This window comes from Anabrus simplex, chromosome 2 (assembly GCF_040414725.1).
Source record: "Anabrus simplex isolate iqAnaSimp1 chromosome 2, ASM4041472v1, whole genome shotgun sequence".
Lineage (NCBI taxonomy): Eukaryota > Metazoa > Arthropoda > Insecta > Orthoptera > Tettigoniidae > Anabrus > Anabrus simplex.
The window spans coordinates 52,286,066-52,304,584 of NC_090266.1; the positions used below are offsets into that span (position 1 = coordinate 52,286,066).

General features: G+C 38.2%; 1 protein-coding gene across 2 annotated transcripts in view; it reads left to right on the plus strand.

Moving 5' to 3' along the window:
- The window catches only part of LOC136864933 (uncharacterized), a 749,634-nt gene extending 732,255 nt beyond the window's left edge, over positions 1-17,379 (plus strand). For both annotated transcript variants that reach the window (XM_068226465.1, XM_067142341.2), the window contains one exon: positions 13,989-17,379. In XM_068226465.1, coding sequence (XP_068082566.1) covers positions 14,079-14,645 — 567 coding nt within the window. In that variant the 5' untranslated portion in view covers positions 13,989-14,078 and the 3' untranslated portion in view covers positions 14,646-17,379. The remainder of the gene's footprint in view (positions 1-13,988) is intronic.
- The last annotated feature ends 1,140 nt before the right edge of the window (positions 17,380-18,519 follow it).

The window sequence follows — 18,519 nt, forward strand, 5'->3', positions numbered from 1 at the left end:
CTGAGACACCCTGGTGCCAGAATTTTGTCCCGCATCAGTTCTTTTACACACCAATATATCTAGCGAAACGAGGCTGGCATATCATCGTACGGAACAAGGATCGATCCTGTCAACTTGAGATCAGCGCGGCAGAGTCAACAGCAAGCAAGTTGACCGTGGTTAGGGTCGCGAAGCTGTGAGCTGTAACTCGGGCAGCCCTGAAGATTGTCGTCCAGAGGGTCTGCAGATTTTGGAGTTTCACATGGTCAGCGTAACGATGCCTTCGGTCGTAATGATTGGTTGTTTTATAACGGATCCAACCTCGCTCATGTCAGCCTGTTCCTGAGGTGATCTGGGAAGAGGGAGATATGCTACCTCCACACTGCAGGGCTCTTCTTCTTATTTTTCTTCTTCTTCTTCTTCCTCAATTTCTTCACCATCTTCTTCTTATGTTTTACCAGTTGATTTACGTCGCACCGACACAGAGGGGTCTTACGGCGACGATGGGACAGGAATGGGCTAGGAGTGCGAAGGAAGCAGCCGTGGCCTAAATTAAAGTACAGCCCCAGCATTTGCCTGGTGTGAAAATCAGAACCCACGGAAAACCATCTTCAGGGCTGCCGATAGTGGGGTTCGAACCCACTATCTCCCGAATACTGGATACTGACCGCACTTAAGCGACTGCAGCTATCGAGCTCGATATTATTATTATTATTATTATTATTATTATTATTATTATTATTATTATTATTTTAAAATCTGCTGTACGTCGCACCGACACAGGATAGGTCTTATGGCGACGATGGGCTAGAGACGGGGAGGAAGCGACCGTGGCCTTAGTTAAGGTGCAGCTGCAGCAGTTTGCTGATGTGAAAATGGGAAACCACGGAAAACCGTGTTCAATGCTGCTGACAGTTGGGTTCGAACCCACATTCTTCGGAATGAAGCAGATAGCTACATGACCCAAACCGCGTATTGTTTTATTATTATTATTGCAACATCAGCATTGCTATAATTATTAAGCCGGCCATGATGTGTAGGGGTAGCGAGTATGCCTTGACCTTGGGGCACAAGGTTCGATACCTGGCGTTTTCGAGTTGCACACAGTCTACGCTAGAACAACTGTGTAGCTGTCTGACGGTGTGACAGTGGCCTTGGTTTGGAAGTCTAGAATAACGGCCGAGAGAATTCGTCGCGCTGACCACGGTTAGGTCGTAATGCGCAAGATTTCTGGCTGAGCAGCGGTCTTGGTAGGCCAAGGCCCATCAGGGCTGTAGCACTTTGTGTGTATTCGGGGAGTGGGGGGCGTGGGAGATCAAAATGGAAACAAAATAAATGACATAATTCTCTTGGACCTATCTTACTAATAATTGTAAACACAGCAGGTGTTTGTCTACGCGGTATGAGTCAGTACATTAGGAGGAGATGGCATGTTCGAACTTCCCTGTACACGTCCTTCAAGATAGTTTTTCGCACAGAGCAAAAGCTCGGTATGTACCTACGTTAAGGCCAACATTATTTGTGTCCCAGTCCTAGCCCTTTCCTATCCCTAAAATCTAAATCCCCGTGGCAAAACATCCCATTACGGCCTTTGTCTGCCGATACAAGCAGCCAGGTGGCCTGCAGATACTGGGGTGCTTGTGGTCAGCGTAATAATGTGCTCTTGGCTGGTTTTGCTACCCCTCGTATCAACCAGTTTCTCATGTGGTCTCACTAATCTGAGTGAATCCCGTTCCTACCCACAGTCCAGAATTAAAGTTCCTGGAGTGGCTAGGAATCGAAACGGCTCCTCCGGGTAACAGGCAGACACGCTACCTTCCTTTCCTGTCCGTGCCTCGCTGAAAACATTCTATGCTAATGCAGTAATATTCTACGTGCAAAAGGAAATCCTTAAGTGGAAGGTTTGGGAAAGGTTCGATCTGGGCAGCAGAATTGATGTGTGGTTTTATTTTCTCTCGTTTAATGAGCAATAACTATGCATACTTGGAGGGAAGATTAATACAAGTCCATTTAACAAGCTTCTAATTAAAGCGAGATACGATCATGAAACACACGCCACTCCGGTGTTACATCGTGGAAACTAACTTTCTTACGTCGCTGTCAGATCTTGTTCCGGATGTGTGAGTAAATAATTCTTCCGCTATCTTTTACAACTTTGTGTTTATATGGCAAGTGTGGTGAGAGCACGAGGCGAGAGAAGCTGTGAGTTATTGGCTTAATAAGGTACAGTGGTAGTGGCCAGGTGTGTCAACGTGAGCAAAGGTCGCGTACGCATCTCATTAACTCGTTAAAACATTAGGCGCTGATTGGAAGTTAGCAGCTTCAAAGAGCCGCGTTGCGCTTCTGTCGGCGTATAATGTCTTTACACGGTTTTAATGGAGGCAGTATTGAGATCCAACTGGCGGATTGGCCACTTGACTCAGCCAATATTGATCTTGGTACAGTAGCTTGTGTCTGCGCGCGCACCCATCTTCCCGCCGCAACGGAAACACTCGCTTATTAGAGACGCAAGTGGAATTTCAATGTGATCATAAAACTCTATATTATATGGTCTCCGCGCGTTAATGACGCTCCATACCGGCACATCAGTATACTCGATTACCGCCTGCCGAGTACAAACTATTGAAAGTTGTTGAAGGCTAGAAGTAAATAAAAACACATTTTATAAGACTTTGTTTCAAGCACAGTTCTTACGTCAACTCCAATAAACGGCTGAAAATTTCAGAACCAATCTGACTGACCTTTCTATCCACATCTCAGCAGCTGCAGGGCACGTTAAAATGCATTCGTTGACATTAAAAGATATTTGCGATTTCCTGTTTCTAGTAAAATTAATAGCTTAAATTAATGAAATATTGTAAATTACCTGCAACCTACAGATACGTTTTTTAAAATAGGGCAGAAACACATTGGCAATACTGTGTAGTACTGGTATTATAGTTCGGACAATAATGTTTAGTACTGGTATTATATCAGCAGACGTTCGGACATTAATGTTTAGTACTGGTATTATATCATCAGGAGTTCGGACAGAACTGTTTAGCACTGATGCTACCGTATATCAGCATACGTTTCGAGAGTAGGCTATTGTTTAGTACTGGTATTGTAGCTGCAGATTTTTTTTGGACAGTACTGTTTTTGTGCTCTATTATTTCAGCAAATGTTCGGACAATGCGGTTTAGTACTAGTATTATGGTCGGGCTCCATGGCTAAATGATCAACGTGCTGGCCTTTTGTCACACGGGTCCCGGGTACGATTCCCGGCAGGGTCGGGAAATTATAACCTTAATTTTTTTAAATTCGCTGGGACGGGGGCTTGGTTTATGTGTCGTCTTCATCATCATTTCATCCTCATCCCGAAGCGCAGGTCGCCTACAGACGCCAAATCAGAAGACCTGCATCTAGCGAGCCGAACTTGTCCTCGGACACTCCCGGCACTAAAAGCCATACGCCATTTCACTGGTATTATAGCAACAAGAGTTCGGACAATCCCGTTTAGTACTGGTACTATATCAGCAGAAGCTCGGACATTACTGTATAGTACTGGTATTATTTCAGCAGAACAATACAGTTTATTACTGGTATTACATCAGCAGAGGTTCGGACATTACTGTATAGTACTGGTATTATTTCAGCAGAACAATACAGTTTATTACTGGTATTATATCATCAGAAGTTTGAACATTACTGTATAGTACTGGTATTATTTCAGCAGAACAATACAGTTTATTACTGTATTATATCATCAACAGTTCGGACATTACTGTATAGTACTGGTATTATTTCAGCAGAACAATACAGTTTATTACTGGTATTATATCATCAGAAGTTCGGACATTACTGTATAGTACTGGTATTATTTCAGCAGAACAATGCAGTTTATTACTGGTATTATATCAGTAGAAGTCCACTGAATAGAGAAAGAAGATGAGGAGAAATGAAGTTGAATTCTTTTTATGCGGATACATATATCTCAAAAACTGAAGATGTTACAGACGTGAAAAATGATATTGATTATTGGAATCTCCTTTAAAAATAAAGACACATGTACATTTCGTTTTCGAAAAATCCACTGAAGGGATGAAAAGAATTGAAAAAGCGGGTGAATTATTAAATTGAGTATATCTGCAGCATTTCTCATAAACGTAACATGTTCCAGACGTGGAAATTGGTATTTGGAATCTCCTTTAATAGTAAAGAAACACGTAATCTTTGTTGTTGGAAAGCACACTTAAATGGAGGGGTGGTTGGTGAAAATAAGTGAATGAGAATTTGAATTCTGTTTATGAGAATACTTATATCTCATGAACTGAAGATGTTACATACGTGAAAATTGGTATATAGAATCTAATTAAAAAATTTAGGAAAATGTACTTTTGTTTCCGGAGAATCTACTTGAGGGAGAGGGGTGAAAAGAATGAAGAATGAATTTAATTTTTTTTATAAGGACACTTATATCTCAAAAACTGATAATGGTACAGAAATGTTCTTTAAAAATAAAGTCGTATTTTTGTTTTCAGAAAATCCACTTAATGAGGGAGGGGAGGGGGGATGGCTGAAAAAATGAAGGAGTTAAATTACTAATATGAGAATACATATATCTCAAAAACTGAAGGTGTTACAGACGTGAAAATTGATTCTTAGAATCTCCTTTAAAAATAAAGAAAGACGTTTCTTCCTAAAATCCAATAAAGGGGTGAAAACAATTGAAAAAGCGGGTCAATTTTTAAAATGAGTAATACTACAGTATATCTAAAAAACGTAACAAGTTACAGACGTGAAAATTGGTATCTCCTTTGAATATAAAGAAACACGTAGTTTTTTCGGAAAATATACCTAAGGAGAGGGGTGTGAAATTAAGTGAAAGGGGAGTTCAATTCTGTATATGAGGATACTTATATCTCAAAAACTGAAGATGTTACAGACGTGGAAATAGGTATGTGGAATCTCCTTTAAAAATAAAGGAGCACGAAGTTCTTTTATCCTCGACTCGAAAGCGGACGCTTTCTCATATGTACAGTTCTGTGTTGCATGTCTCAGAGTTAGCTCTGCCAGTAGCCTGGTCATCGTAGCCCCGAAAGGCAATGCCACAAACGTGGTTTACAAAGCGGTTCTGTTGTAAATTAAACTCAGTTTTGCGGCGAGTTTTAATACTTTCGAGGTTTTCAGATAATAGCTTAGTGCAGTTCCGAGGAACGATAACTTTTATCAAATTACGAAATCCACGCGAGTATCTAATTAGAGTTATGTCGATTCGAATAGGAGAGATCTTAATATGGTTACACATCCTCATATGGCATCGATTACTACTTTCTCAATGCTCTTTATAGTTAGAAGTAGTTCCTTCCAAAACTGCAGAAAGATTTATGTAAACAGGCATCATCACAGTTCCTTCCTTTAAGCCTATAATTTTGATGTCGTCGAATTAATATTTTTCCTTTTAGAGTGGTATAGTTGACTCGTACATATTCTGATCGGGTCGATAATGAAGCCTTATACGCTACCACGTAGATTCTCCGCGTGTTTCTTGAAATACCGTGGACTTCCTCATAGACGTTGAACATTTTCTTGCGGAATTCGTCAGAAATCAATGTTCTTTCACTTAATCATCTACCGTCCCTGTCTTCACGGCTTAAGCGCGAGTCGGCCACTGCAGTACGTTGTTATAGACTCGTGTTGTTTGACAAATGACTGATTCAATTGTGAATGTGCTAACATGTGCCGTGGACTGTTGAAGTACTTACGGTTATGACTAAGCGGTATGTTCCGCGGTGAAGCGGGCAACGCGTCCGCCCCGGGTTCGATTCCCAGCCGGGTCAGGGGTTTTTGATTGTAAATGATTAATATCCCTGGCCTGGGGACTGGGTGTTAGTGCCGTCCTTAACGTTCCTTTCCTCACATTCAACACTCTATACTTTCGCAATTCCAATTACACGCAGGTTCATATCATATGGTGCAAGTAGGGGCAAAAGATCACTATAGGTCGACGCCCCGAACGAGTAGAATTAAGAAAAAGCGATATGTTCCGAGCTGTCGGTGAGGAGGCTGCGTGGATGATATTAGTAGAAGAATAAGCTTGCATGGATTAAAAAATAGTCACAATCTGAAGATCAAATTGAAATTCAAGAGGACAAATTTGGCAAATGTGCACATATAGAAAGAGGAACTACGGATTCGAATAACATACCAAGGAGATGTTCGATAAATTCCCAACTTCTCTGAATTATCTTAAGAAGGACTAGCTAAGCAACTACCTCCTCGACGATAGTTCTGATTGCCTATCAGTGGTGAGTGATGATGATGATGATGATGATGGTGATGACAATGCCTACTTACATAAATCAAAGCTTAATAACCATTACGAAAGTAGCATTTGCCTCAGCCCGTAAATTAAAAAGAGATAAGAACTTTTAAATATTTATGGGTTGAGAAAACTGATGATATCAGGTCAAGGAAGCAAGAAAATTTAAATTTAATTGTATTTCAGAAACGATTCAAGATGCTGATGCCTTAAGCAATTTTTATCTCAGCTCTTTGGTTTTACGTTTTAAAAATGGTAAATTGTATTTGAATGACTAGAATGTTTCTCCATATCCTTGCTGTTTAGAGATCGACACTGGAAAAATTGGCTTCCAGTGTCATACTGCACCCTTGCAGAGCTCCTTCGGTGTAGATTAGATGTCAATGTTGCCTCGGCTGCCCTAAAAAAAAAAAAAATACTTACCGAAGGTGGTGAGATCCTCTTCTCAGGCGCGATCAGTCCCTGTCGTCGAATCAGGACGCATAGGGATAGTGCATTCGGTAAACTATTGACTACAATGATTTATGACTCAGACTGATTAGAGTTTAAATATGTATATTCAATTTTATTGATAAAAATCAAAAGAAGAAAAAAATGTAGATAAATATTATAAAATGTAAAATAAGATTTGTTAATGTTACATTATTACCTTATGAGACTGTACAACTAGAATTCTCATAATGACACACATGACCGCCTCGTTAATCCATAAAGAAAATATTTATAATTTATCATAAAATTTGTATCAAATGATATTTCCCATATTTATTCATCCAATTATATAATGCCTGTGTAACTGTACACATTTACTAGGATAATGTTGCTTATAGACCAGGTGGATCAATTGAATAACAATATAATCATGAGAACATTTAGTGATGATAATAATAATAATAATAATAATAATAATAATAATAATAATAATATTAATGTGAATAAAATTTATATGGTCAATTCAAGTTATTCATCGAAATACTACTCGCCATCAGTCAAAATTAAAATAGATAAAAATTGTTTTTTATCTTGATATTAAAATAAATAAAAATATCAATATTAATTAATTAATAAAATTATTTTTGATATCATTGAATTGCATTGTAAACTAAATAAAAGAATACAGGAAAGTCTCCACAATGTATCCCAAATGCATATCTGAAGTTTGGAAAACCAACCTGAAAATGTAATACAATAATAATAATAATAATAATAATAATAATAATAATAATAATAATAATAATAATAATAATAATAATAATAATAATAATAATAATAATTGAAATAATACGACGATGTTTGCGCAGATCAAAATCTAGGAATGTCATTAATAATCTCTCAAATATGTGAAATACGTTTACAAATAAACATACCAGAAGTTACCATAATATAATAATTAATTAATTTTACTAATTTGATTGCACTCAAATTTATTAATTACATAATTAATTGCCTAACTGACCACTGGAAACCATTATCTTGTGACTCAAATCCTCCAATATAGTGATATCAATGAATTTTCAAGGCATCGAGATGATAATAATAATAATATTGTAATAACAATAATAATAATAATAATTGAAACGATAATAATAATATCACTTAATGAATATTATTTCTATGTTGGATATCATAAAAAATCCTAAAGAATTAACATTCGCCTACCAAAATCCAATACTGTTGTTAACCAAATCGTAGATAGATTAAATAAAATAAAAAAAATATATAAAATGTTGATATTTAATTAATTAATAAATCCACAATTGACTGACACAAGTGATTAATATTGTATACATCAGGACTCCCTAATTTCTTGTGAATTGCATTGGTAAAATGTTAAATAATAAGATCCAATATTATTAATAATAATAATATTCATGAATAATAATAATAATATTTTAACCTGACCTGTAATCACGGTACTACTGATCCACCATCCTGATAAACTATAATGTGTTTATGTCAGTTATCTTAGAACATTCATTTACCATGAATAACACCATTGGAATAGAATCTTTCTTAACAGTGCTTTTTGGGTTTTCTTTATCTATAGAACCATATTTGCCATAATTTAATGAAATACCTGATCCACTGTGTAAAGGCGTAACCATGAAATTCTCATAATAGAGTTCACCAATATTAATAATAATAATTTTTCTCTGACCAAAACTGTTACTGAGTTCCCATAATTTCAATATCCTCCTTCCAGGTGCAATAACAATAATTGCTTTTAACCTGAGAATTCAGTAACTTTAACTCACATAATGGACCTTGGTTGTTGTTGCACACAAATCTAAAGCTTTGCTTTCATATATATATGTGAGTGACCCTTACTTGGATATCGTAAATTAATCTGGAAAAGACAAACTCTCCTACTTTAAATAAAACATACACTAACTTATGCTAATATGTACACCAAGCGAGATAACGCAGCCAGAAATCCTAACCTAATACCTAAATTTTCAATAATATATACATAGATGAACCTTGTCATATGCTCATACCACACTTTTGGCTTATTTCAGCGTCTCAACATATTATAATTCGCTGAAACATAGCCATGACCCATTGCAAATGTTACTGTGGTTTCCTCAGAATAAAATACATAGACAATGCACAGACAATAAAAGAATGTACCTAAATGATGGCTAATATGAGGCAAATAAAAATAACAAATATATTTAACATTAATAATAATAATAATCATCTGTTAAAACCAACAAAAGTAGTTCCTGCTGGCAAGCATCCACACCAGCCCAGTTGGGTAATCCATGTTACCAACCTAACTTTAAAATATCACTCAAATACGTACTATAACTTTTCTCTGAATAAAACGATATTGCGTCACGGCTAAACCATTTATACGTATCATTTGGTCCTTCTAACTCGTATACCCTCTTTAACTGGTTTATTTATTTCCTTACATTTATTCATTTACGACGTCATTATCATTTCTTATTCTGCACGAATTCTATTACATCTCAGCTATCATGCTGATACTTACATTTCCAGTTTTTATTGAGAATATGTTCACCATACTCTTTGTTCTACATACTTATCTTCAGGTAAATAACCTCATGTTTTACCATATACTCTCAACTACGGACCTTCAACCATCTCAAATATATTACCGTTGCTCAATATCGTTCTTATTGTTCGACAACACTTTGATTTACCTGAGCCAAAAACAAACAATCATTTTATTTAGCATTGTTCACCCAACTGTCTAACCGCGTTACTTGCCATAGCAACCAATATATGGATGTATCAGTGTTACTGTCGTCCAAACAGAATTCTCGACAGTAACTATTGAATATATATATATGTTTATTATCATTAATTGACTTCATCATTCCTCCACCACGGTGACTATGCTTGCGTGAAACAAATAAAATTCCGCCTAAATACAATACTGACAATGCTACTAATAATAATAATAATAATAGTGCGGGTATATGCGAAACACTCATTATAATTGCCTCAAAAATATAACTAGTTCAATACTGACAGATCAAATTAGTACACACACGACTAATAATAATAATAATAATAATATTTACACTACTCATAAACAGAATTATCCTAATTTTCTGGCTGTGTACTCGGGTTTTATAGTTACAACATCGTCACTCGCATACCTATTTACATAAAGATACCATTATCAAGGGAAAGCTTTAGATTCTAATTCAAACATGAGATTGTGTACTCACATTGATGGCACTTCGGGATCACCAGGACTAAAGGCAGCCATGTTGTCTTACAGATTCATGACCAGCATGTTAATATCATTGACCATTCTTGCTGTATCCGGCATTGGCTTATATTACTATTTTCCACTCTTGCTGGACACTTTGCACACGTTTATTTCCTGCTCATAATATTAAACACGACAACTTGTTTTAACACTTGACATTACACTGTAATACATATATATACACATACGCAGTACTCAGATATTTTGGAACTTAGGCCGGATTTTACGTACTATGCTCTAACACACTGCTGCTTCTAACGTAGCGAAGTTTTTCATGGGCTCAACGGTTCCCCTTTGTGTAGACACAGCTGCGGGAGAAAGTGTCCACCCTCACTTGACCTAAATACTTATAGAGAGTAAGAGTATTTTCTCCGCTCAACGTTTCAAACATACTAACAGCTCCGCTGTAGCAGGCTAATTATTCTCCACTATTACGGCTTACACATACATTTTAAATTGTCTGGGTTGCTCTGCGGGCTACATACTCAAACTGCGTCACCTAAGATGCAACTACTGCATAATTCAAAGTTTCGTCTTCACCCTGCATAGACTGGACACTTGTAAAATCTGTCAATCTAATAATCCACTCACTTGGGTGGTTTCAACACCTTAACAACTCAACTTCTGTTTATAAAGCGTATTTCCATCTCCACTGTAGTAATAAATACACCCAATTCTGTACATTTGTACTTGAATACGGAGCAATGTTAAGACACGTCTGACCGCCACAAGACTCTTGATGATGACTGACCCGTGAGAAGCCACTACTCGGGGGATGCTGGCGCACTAATCGGCGTAGGAACACTAATTCTTGCCACCAAAAATCCCAATTAAAGGAATGCTGGGTAGCTCCAAACAAAGTTACTAAAAACATGAAATGCCTTGTACACACAGACTGCATAACTTCTTGTTACTGCCATGATGCACCGTGACTCTTAAATTGTTCGTAATTACTTTTACAATACAGTAGGCGTTAGTTGGACTATATCTTCTGCCGCGCTGGTGAACCACTCTCCACGCTGGCAAGGGGTTCCCACTGCCGTTGATAACAGACACCTGGATACACAATATTCCAATCCATTTGCCACAAACCAATAAGTTGGTTCAGAATTATTACAATAATTACTGACATCTCCTTTTGATATAATCTTCCTTAAATACTGACAGGGATTAATTTCAAGCCACATATCATTTGGTCGCGCTAATTTTGAAATTATTTAAATGCAGCAATCTGATTGGAGAGCATACTCCGATGTTCATCTATATGGACGAGTCCATTTCAAATATAAGGGGATTCGGGTAGCTAAGACCATGATTCTCCATCTCAGTCACTCCTGCCAGTACTTTTCCACTCCTATTACGCAGTTCCAAAAGATGACGCAATAACAGGTGTCCCAGTAATTTATTTTTAGCAGATAAAGAAGCGTGGGTTCCTATCAAGGCTTCGTTCACACGCACTGGCTACCGGAAATTTCTAATACTGCCCCTTTGTTTAAAACGCTGGCTATTACTATTAATTATCAAATACAATTATTAAAATTTTTGCCAATCAGACTCATCCGATGGGTGCAATACCTCACAAAACGAATACTGGCGTAGCTATCGTCATACTGAAGCCGGGGATCATATTTCAAACGTAATCTGATGACATTTCGCCATGATGTATTCTATGAATAGCCTTTATTTCGATGCTTTTGTTTCTAAGAATTGTTTCTAAACTACATTGTGAGTAACATAATCCTTTCCATTATTACAGAAGATACGTGATTATAAAACATAGCCATAATTTTAAACCTTGATTGAAGTCAGGGACGGGATCACCCAGCCTCGTTAGCTAACACGAGAGGCAGTGGGCCCGGTTGCGAGAGCCAATCAGTATGGAGTATGTCGTTTCGCTGACCACGTGACACTCCATTACCTGTAGCCCATGGTGCTGTGAGTGCCACAGGATTTTATGCCATTAATCTTACTTGACCTGGGCTATCTATCTCAAAAGTAAACACTTATCCACCTTTGCATAATATAACTATAATGTTAAAAGAACCGAAAAAGTAAAGTAATTGGAATTTCGGAGAAAGAGATTCAAAAATATTTCAACGGATTCCTCTTATAATTTATTGTTTGTAAAACTGCCTTTAATAAGTGTGATTAATACTGAGGCTGCATTACTTCTTAAATAACACGAATGGCATAGAATGTAGTTTTCTCAAGAACCGCGGAAGTCAGTTACATTGATGAAAATACAGTATACACATATAATTTCCATGATCAAATATTCACTTTGCATTCTATAGCCATTTTTCTGGCGTTGTATGCATAACTTCAATATTATGAACTATCGATTAACATAGTACCCTGCGCATTGCGGTGAAAAGGGGGGGGGGGCGTGATTAGAAAATTATGAATTAGCGGCTGGATTTCCACCTAAACGAATTTATCACATGGCGACTGGAACGGCATATGACCATAAACCATCAGCTCTTCCCCAGAACTCGTTATACCTGTAATTAGCTGAAGATTCTTCACTCACAGTCCATAACGGTTAGCTTTATTTCACACCTCTTCTACATGCCTAAATATTCAAAATGTTCCGCTCCCTCTCTATCCTGATAGATGCTATGACTTGCTTACTTACTTGACTTAGTTCCTTAAAATCCTGTTGAGGAGCATAAGGCTGAGACAAGGTTTCGCCATCTGGTTCTGTGATGTGTCATGTGTTTCAGGTTTCCGCATCTATACCCAAGATGTTCACTGTGTGTCTGTGTATGTCCAATCCACTGCCACTTCCTTTTCTTGAACTGCTGTTCAATCGGTAGTCGGTGCGTTCTCTTCTATAATTCCTCATTTGACACTACTTCTGGCCAATATATCCCTAAGATGTTCCTAAGATATTTGTTCACAAATGTCTGGATCTTCCGTGCCAAAGACTAGGTCATATTCCAGATTTCAAACGCATAAAGCAGCACAGACTTAACTTTGCTATTTCAAGATCCGCACTTTTGTTCTCATAGTGACTTCTTTAGACCTCTGATCAGTGGCGGCGATAAAGACCCCGCAGACCCCAAGGGCTGGGGGGAGGGCCAAAGCTTGTGAGGGGCCCATGACTGTTTCTTACTTCACTAAGTGAAGAGTGATTTTTCATATTGATAAAGCTACACCACACAGCACAGTATTATTTGTATTACAGAGAGTTATTCCAAACTTTTGCCGTCGTAGTGCAGAGCTTCTTTCGACAATAGGAGTACGGTAGTTATTTCTGAAAGAATGTGGATTTCCCAGCCTGTCCCAATAATAACCATCCCTTGCTGCCACTCACGACAATCAACAAGGCTTTTGAAGTAATTAGCAAGTTTTGTGAACCCAGTAGTCAGCGAATTAAACGATAACAAGGACAGCCTCCCTATCTACACTGTAAATACTGAAGGTGCGAGGCTGTTTATAACCCTCGGCAGTCGATGCAGCTAAGTACGCCTACGATGGACGGTTGAGTTTTAAATTGTTTGGTCCTAGGAACGAGATTATTTCTTAATATTGTGACGGTCAGCGTGTTTTGGTTACTATAATTGGAATGTGCATTTCTTGTGTGTGTGTTTGTGTGTATTCGTACAATATAAGTGTATTATTTTAATTCCTTTGGATTTGAAACTAAATTGTGTAACATTATTATTATTATTATTATTATTATTATTATTATTATTATTATTATTACTATTATTATTATTATTATTATTGTTGTCGTTGATGTCCATTGTAATAATATAAATCTTGTCCTACGAAATAAACTTGTAACTTTCCTTGGGCCTATCAGGAAACGACGGGACCCATTTTCAATTATTGCGGGGGGGGGGCGAGCTTCTTGGCGCCACTACTAACCCTGATAGATGTATATTTGATCTAAATTGCTTAAAATCGCCTGTAGAATATTTGAAATTTATAGTTCCATTCATTTCTCTGTTTCAGGTGAAAATTTGGTTCCAGAACCGTCGGACCAAATGGAAGAAGCAGGACAACATTAGCAACGCAGAGGCAGCTGAGCATAAAAACCAGAGTATGGGGAAACACGAGAGCGGTAAGCACCAGAAGGAGGGTGGAGCCAAGACTCAAGGCGCAGTGCCTCCTGCCAGTGGACCCGCACAAGTGCAGACTCTCGTACCTGCTGGAACTCCACCAGTGTCCATACCGGGAACGAAAGTCCCTAGCAATACCTTCAGTGTTGTGAAGCCGACTCTTGGGATGGAAGTCGTGCCTCCTTCGCTCCCACCACCTGTGGTCGTGGGCTCAGTCACGTCGCTGGAGTCTCCGAGCAGTGGCGAGGAACATTCGAACGCTTCCATGTTCACGGCAGATGGCTCGGTGTCGGAGAGCTGCTTCTCGGAGTCCGACTCTATGCGTCAGCAAGTGTTGACAGTTGCCACGAATCTGACGGTGAATGTGGCTGCGAGTGACAGGACAGCCAGCCGTTCACCCAGCGCGTCGCCTGCTTCCTCGTGCGCGGGCACAAAGACCCCCAACAATGGCAGCATCCCCCCGTGCAACGTGCCCACGACGCCTACGCCGCCGCCATCGTCTGGTGAGGCTACGGAGTTGGAACAGCGAGCAGTGTCACCGTCCAGCTAACTACTCGCCCTGTAGCTGGACCTTACATTACTTTCCTTGGGATGAATCTCCATCAGGCAGAATTGTGGCTCTTGTGATGTTAGTTCAGAGAAGACTATTGTCAGACATGTCATTTGACACGAATCGTGCCATACAATTTCGCTTTTATTTTCACTTCAGCCAGTTCACATCCTTACGTACACTGAAAACACCTAATACAGTAGAAGAATTTTTTGCTTTAAGGTAACACTCCAAATTTTGGGTCTAGTGTTTTTCTGCATCAATTACAACATGATTAGTGATAGTAAGAACTTGACGTGTCAAATTCAAAAGTGCTTTTAATTCTTAGCTCTACATTGAACATCCTAGTATTTGTTGAAAGCCTATTTTTTATGATATATAATCTACGGCTGCTTTTTTATTGGCTACGAGTCGAGTCAACGCCCCTGCATCGCGAGCCACACATTATTAGCCATGTTTGATGTGTATGTACTTCGAGAATCTCACTGTGCACCTACTGGCTTTAATTCCGTTTACCGGTGGAACACAGATATTTATTCCGTTTGATATTGTGGGGCACGTGAGGTTCACTCAACACCTGTGTTTGACTGAGCTAGAAAGTTAGCAGACTCGAGAAGTGTGAGGAGTAAGTGAACTCTGACAAGAGGAATAGTCCTCGGCTTTACATTTCATCACATGGATTGCTTCAGTTGGCTTCGCTCGTTTCCTTAGTGAAGATCTCCAAAAAATACGAACTCTCAGGTTGAAGAAAACATGGCTGTGTAGGTCATTTCCTCGTTGAATTTATTGTACAGCTTTCGTTTCCTCTGTTCGCCAGTGATTGGGATCATCTGGTGACTTTTCTAAATATGCCTGGGCTTGTACAAAACCACAATTTATACACCAGAGCAGTATTGGTGATATAACACCTGACATATGTTACGCCACTCGCACAGCCGCGAACTGGCAGTGATAACTTGGTGTTTTGCGGTGCTGAAAGAAGAGTAACAGAATCATGGTATTTGGTTAAGAATTGTAATTACCTCTTTACTTTTAATTGAAACATGTTCAGGAAGAAGACAGTGGCCATCTGTTTTCAGGAGCTGACGGATGAAGTCAACTTCAATGTCTGTAATTCTACAACAAATTGTAGTCCTTTATTAGAAATAAGGTTTTATCACAACAGTACATTTCTTCATAGGCAGAGTAATTGTAATGGTTAAATTGGATCTTTTTCCAAAGGTGCTTCATAACTAAACAAAGGGAGAACTCTTCGGCGTAGATCTAAGTTCACGATACGTTATGTTGCAGTGCATTATTTTTAACCACTTTCTTCAAGATAATTCCTTGGAGATTATATTGCTGTTTGCTACTTCGTAGCAATATCTGACGTCATTCCTGCCCTATGAAGTAAAGTACTATGTTAATACATTGTTGAATCTGTATGATTTCAGTACTGTCTGCATTAAAAAGATTATATCATACGGTATCCTGGATGGGCTCTGGAATTTGTGAGGAGAGTAAGCAATTTGACTCTCAAAGCAATTATATGCAGTCCACTACTGTCTACCTTGAAATCTTGATTGAGAAGAGGGTATCATAAAATGTAAAATATTATTGTACTGACTGATAACATCGTCAACACACCGCAGACACGAGTTCGAGAATCTCAGTTTTACATGATCTTATTGGGTTGTTACAGAACTGACGTCAGTTTTAAATGTACTGCCTTCATTACAGATACAAATAGAAACTTATGCACTAGAATTAACTTTGGTATGTTTACTGAAGTTAGAGTTTCTAAAATTCTTCACCCCTTTCGGGTCTTAATCTACTTGTACCTAGACCTCTAGAAATGACGAGGGGCCTTAGTCAGGGTAATATGTGAATGCTGTCGTACTTTTTTAGACTGGTTTAGTGCGACAAGCATCTGATGTACACACGTGGAATCTTCGCTGCATATCTGTGTCATGTTTCATTTTAAAAGTATTGTAATATATACATGTTCATTAAACTCAAATATATATTTCCAAGTGAGATGTTTTGTTCTTTTTTCTACAGTTCAACAAAGGGAGAAATTACAAAATCCTTATTAATTAAAAATAGGTATGAGGCACCGCTAAGTTCAAATCAAGGGTTATTGATAACTGTTTTCTCCCAACGTTTTAATTGTTGATATATTTCCTTGCTTGTAAATCAATTACATATTTCATACCTTTTGACATTCTTATTTGATCCTGTTTCCTCGGTGGTTAGCCCGCAAGCCTCCCTTGCGGTCTCTGTAATGTGCTGTTGTACGACAAGTAGTAAGTAGACCCTTGGAGGCAAGCTACTTGTATACGATGTCTTTATGTAAGTACTTTAATAATAAAATTTTACATTTTTTAAAGTGTTAAACAGAGCAGTTGTTAGTTTTATTAGGTAAATATAGAGTTTTTGTGTTTCTCCACACTGCATATTAATGATTAAGATTTGTCATATTTCTGCAGGTAAACTATTTTCAAGAATGAGAGAGGGTGTCGTATTTTAGATGTGATATATGTTAAGAGTCAAACATGGCGAGTATGCATGGGTCCCGATGCAGAACCGGAATGTTATCATCCTAAATGCTTTAAGTTTGGAAGTCGTTAACTGATTGTCAAGGCTGTGTCCAATACTGTGACAAAGTCTCTCTAATCACTTCCTTTTGTGTTTGGATTTTTCCTTTCTACACCTTCTAGAAAATACAGAGCGCTAATTTGTAAATAAATTACATTTCAAACATAACTGTGTTCGTAGTTTTGTATCTTTATTGTCCCATATTACCTCACATCCTTAAATTTTATTGTTGAATTAATGTCCGTTGTGAAGCGCAAGTTGCTGAATACTTCAGTGTGTTATAAAGAGTGTTCAAAAATATGTTACAAAATTGCCAGTTTGGTTTCCTCATATGTAATGCAGACAAAAATGCAATTGTTTGACGCTAATTAACGTACAATCCTGCAGCATGATAATTAGAGGTGGATCAAGCGCTTGGCGTCCATGCTCACCCTAGCTAGTCTTCACGGTTCGTAAAGTCGTTGTGTACGCGACTACTTTGGAGTATGAAACAACACATGGTGGAAGAACTATGGAGGCTCGTCAGACGATACGTATAACACCAGATATTTGGAGCGTGTTCATACCACAATACGGCGACGAGCAGGGGTTGGCACTTTGAACAAGTCGTGTAAGGTTATCGACAGCGTGCATCGTTACGGAAAATTGAAACTAAATTCTAGGAAATAATATTTCAGATTATGATATTTGAGAGCATCTTATCCCAGTAATTTTGGATCCGCGCTTATATAACCGTCTCTTCTACATACGAGGAATTCTCTCCTTCAGTTATATCGTGTATTTCTGGAACTCACTCTCTAAGCTATATAGATCACCTACGTTAACATCATGTTGTAAAACAGGCTAAGAAGTCCACATTTTGATCAGTCATATGACTGTAGGTGATTTACTCAGCTAATGTTAAAGCACTGTTACTTTTTCGGATACTATCACATTACGGTAACTTTTCGGTGGATCGGTGCAAAACGGTAAATAAAAATGTAAACAGACTCTGGGATGGGATTAAAGAAATTGTTGAGGAATGCGAAAACAGGTTTGTACCTTTAAGGGTGGTAAGGAATGGTAAAGACCCACCTTATTATAATAGAGAAATAAAGAGACTAAGAAGGAGGTGCAGACTGGAAAGAAATAGAGTTAGAAATGGCTGTGGAAGTAAGGAGAAATTGAAGGAACTTACTAGAAAATTGAATCTAGCAAAGAAGGCAGCTAAGGATAACATGATGGCAAGCATAATTGGCAGTCATACGAATTTTAGTGAAAAATGGAAGGGTATGTATGGGTATTTTATGGCAGAAAC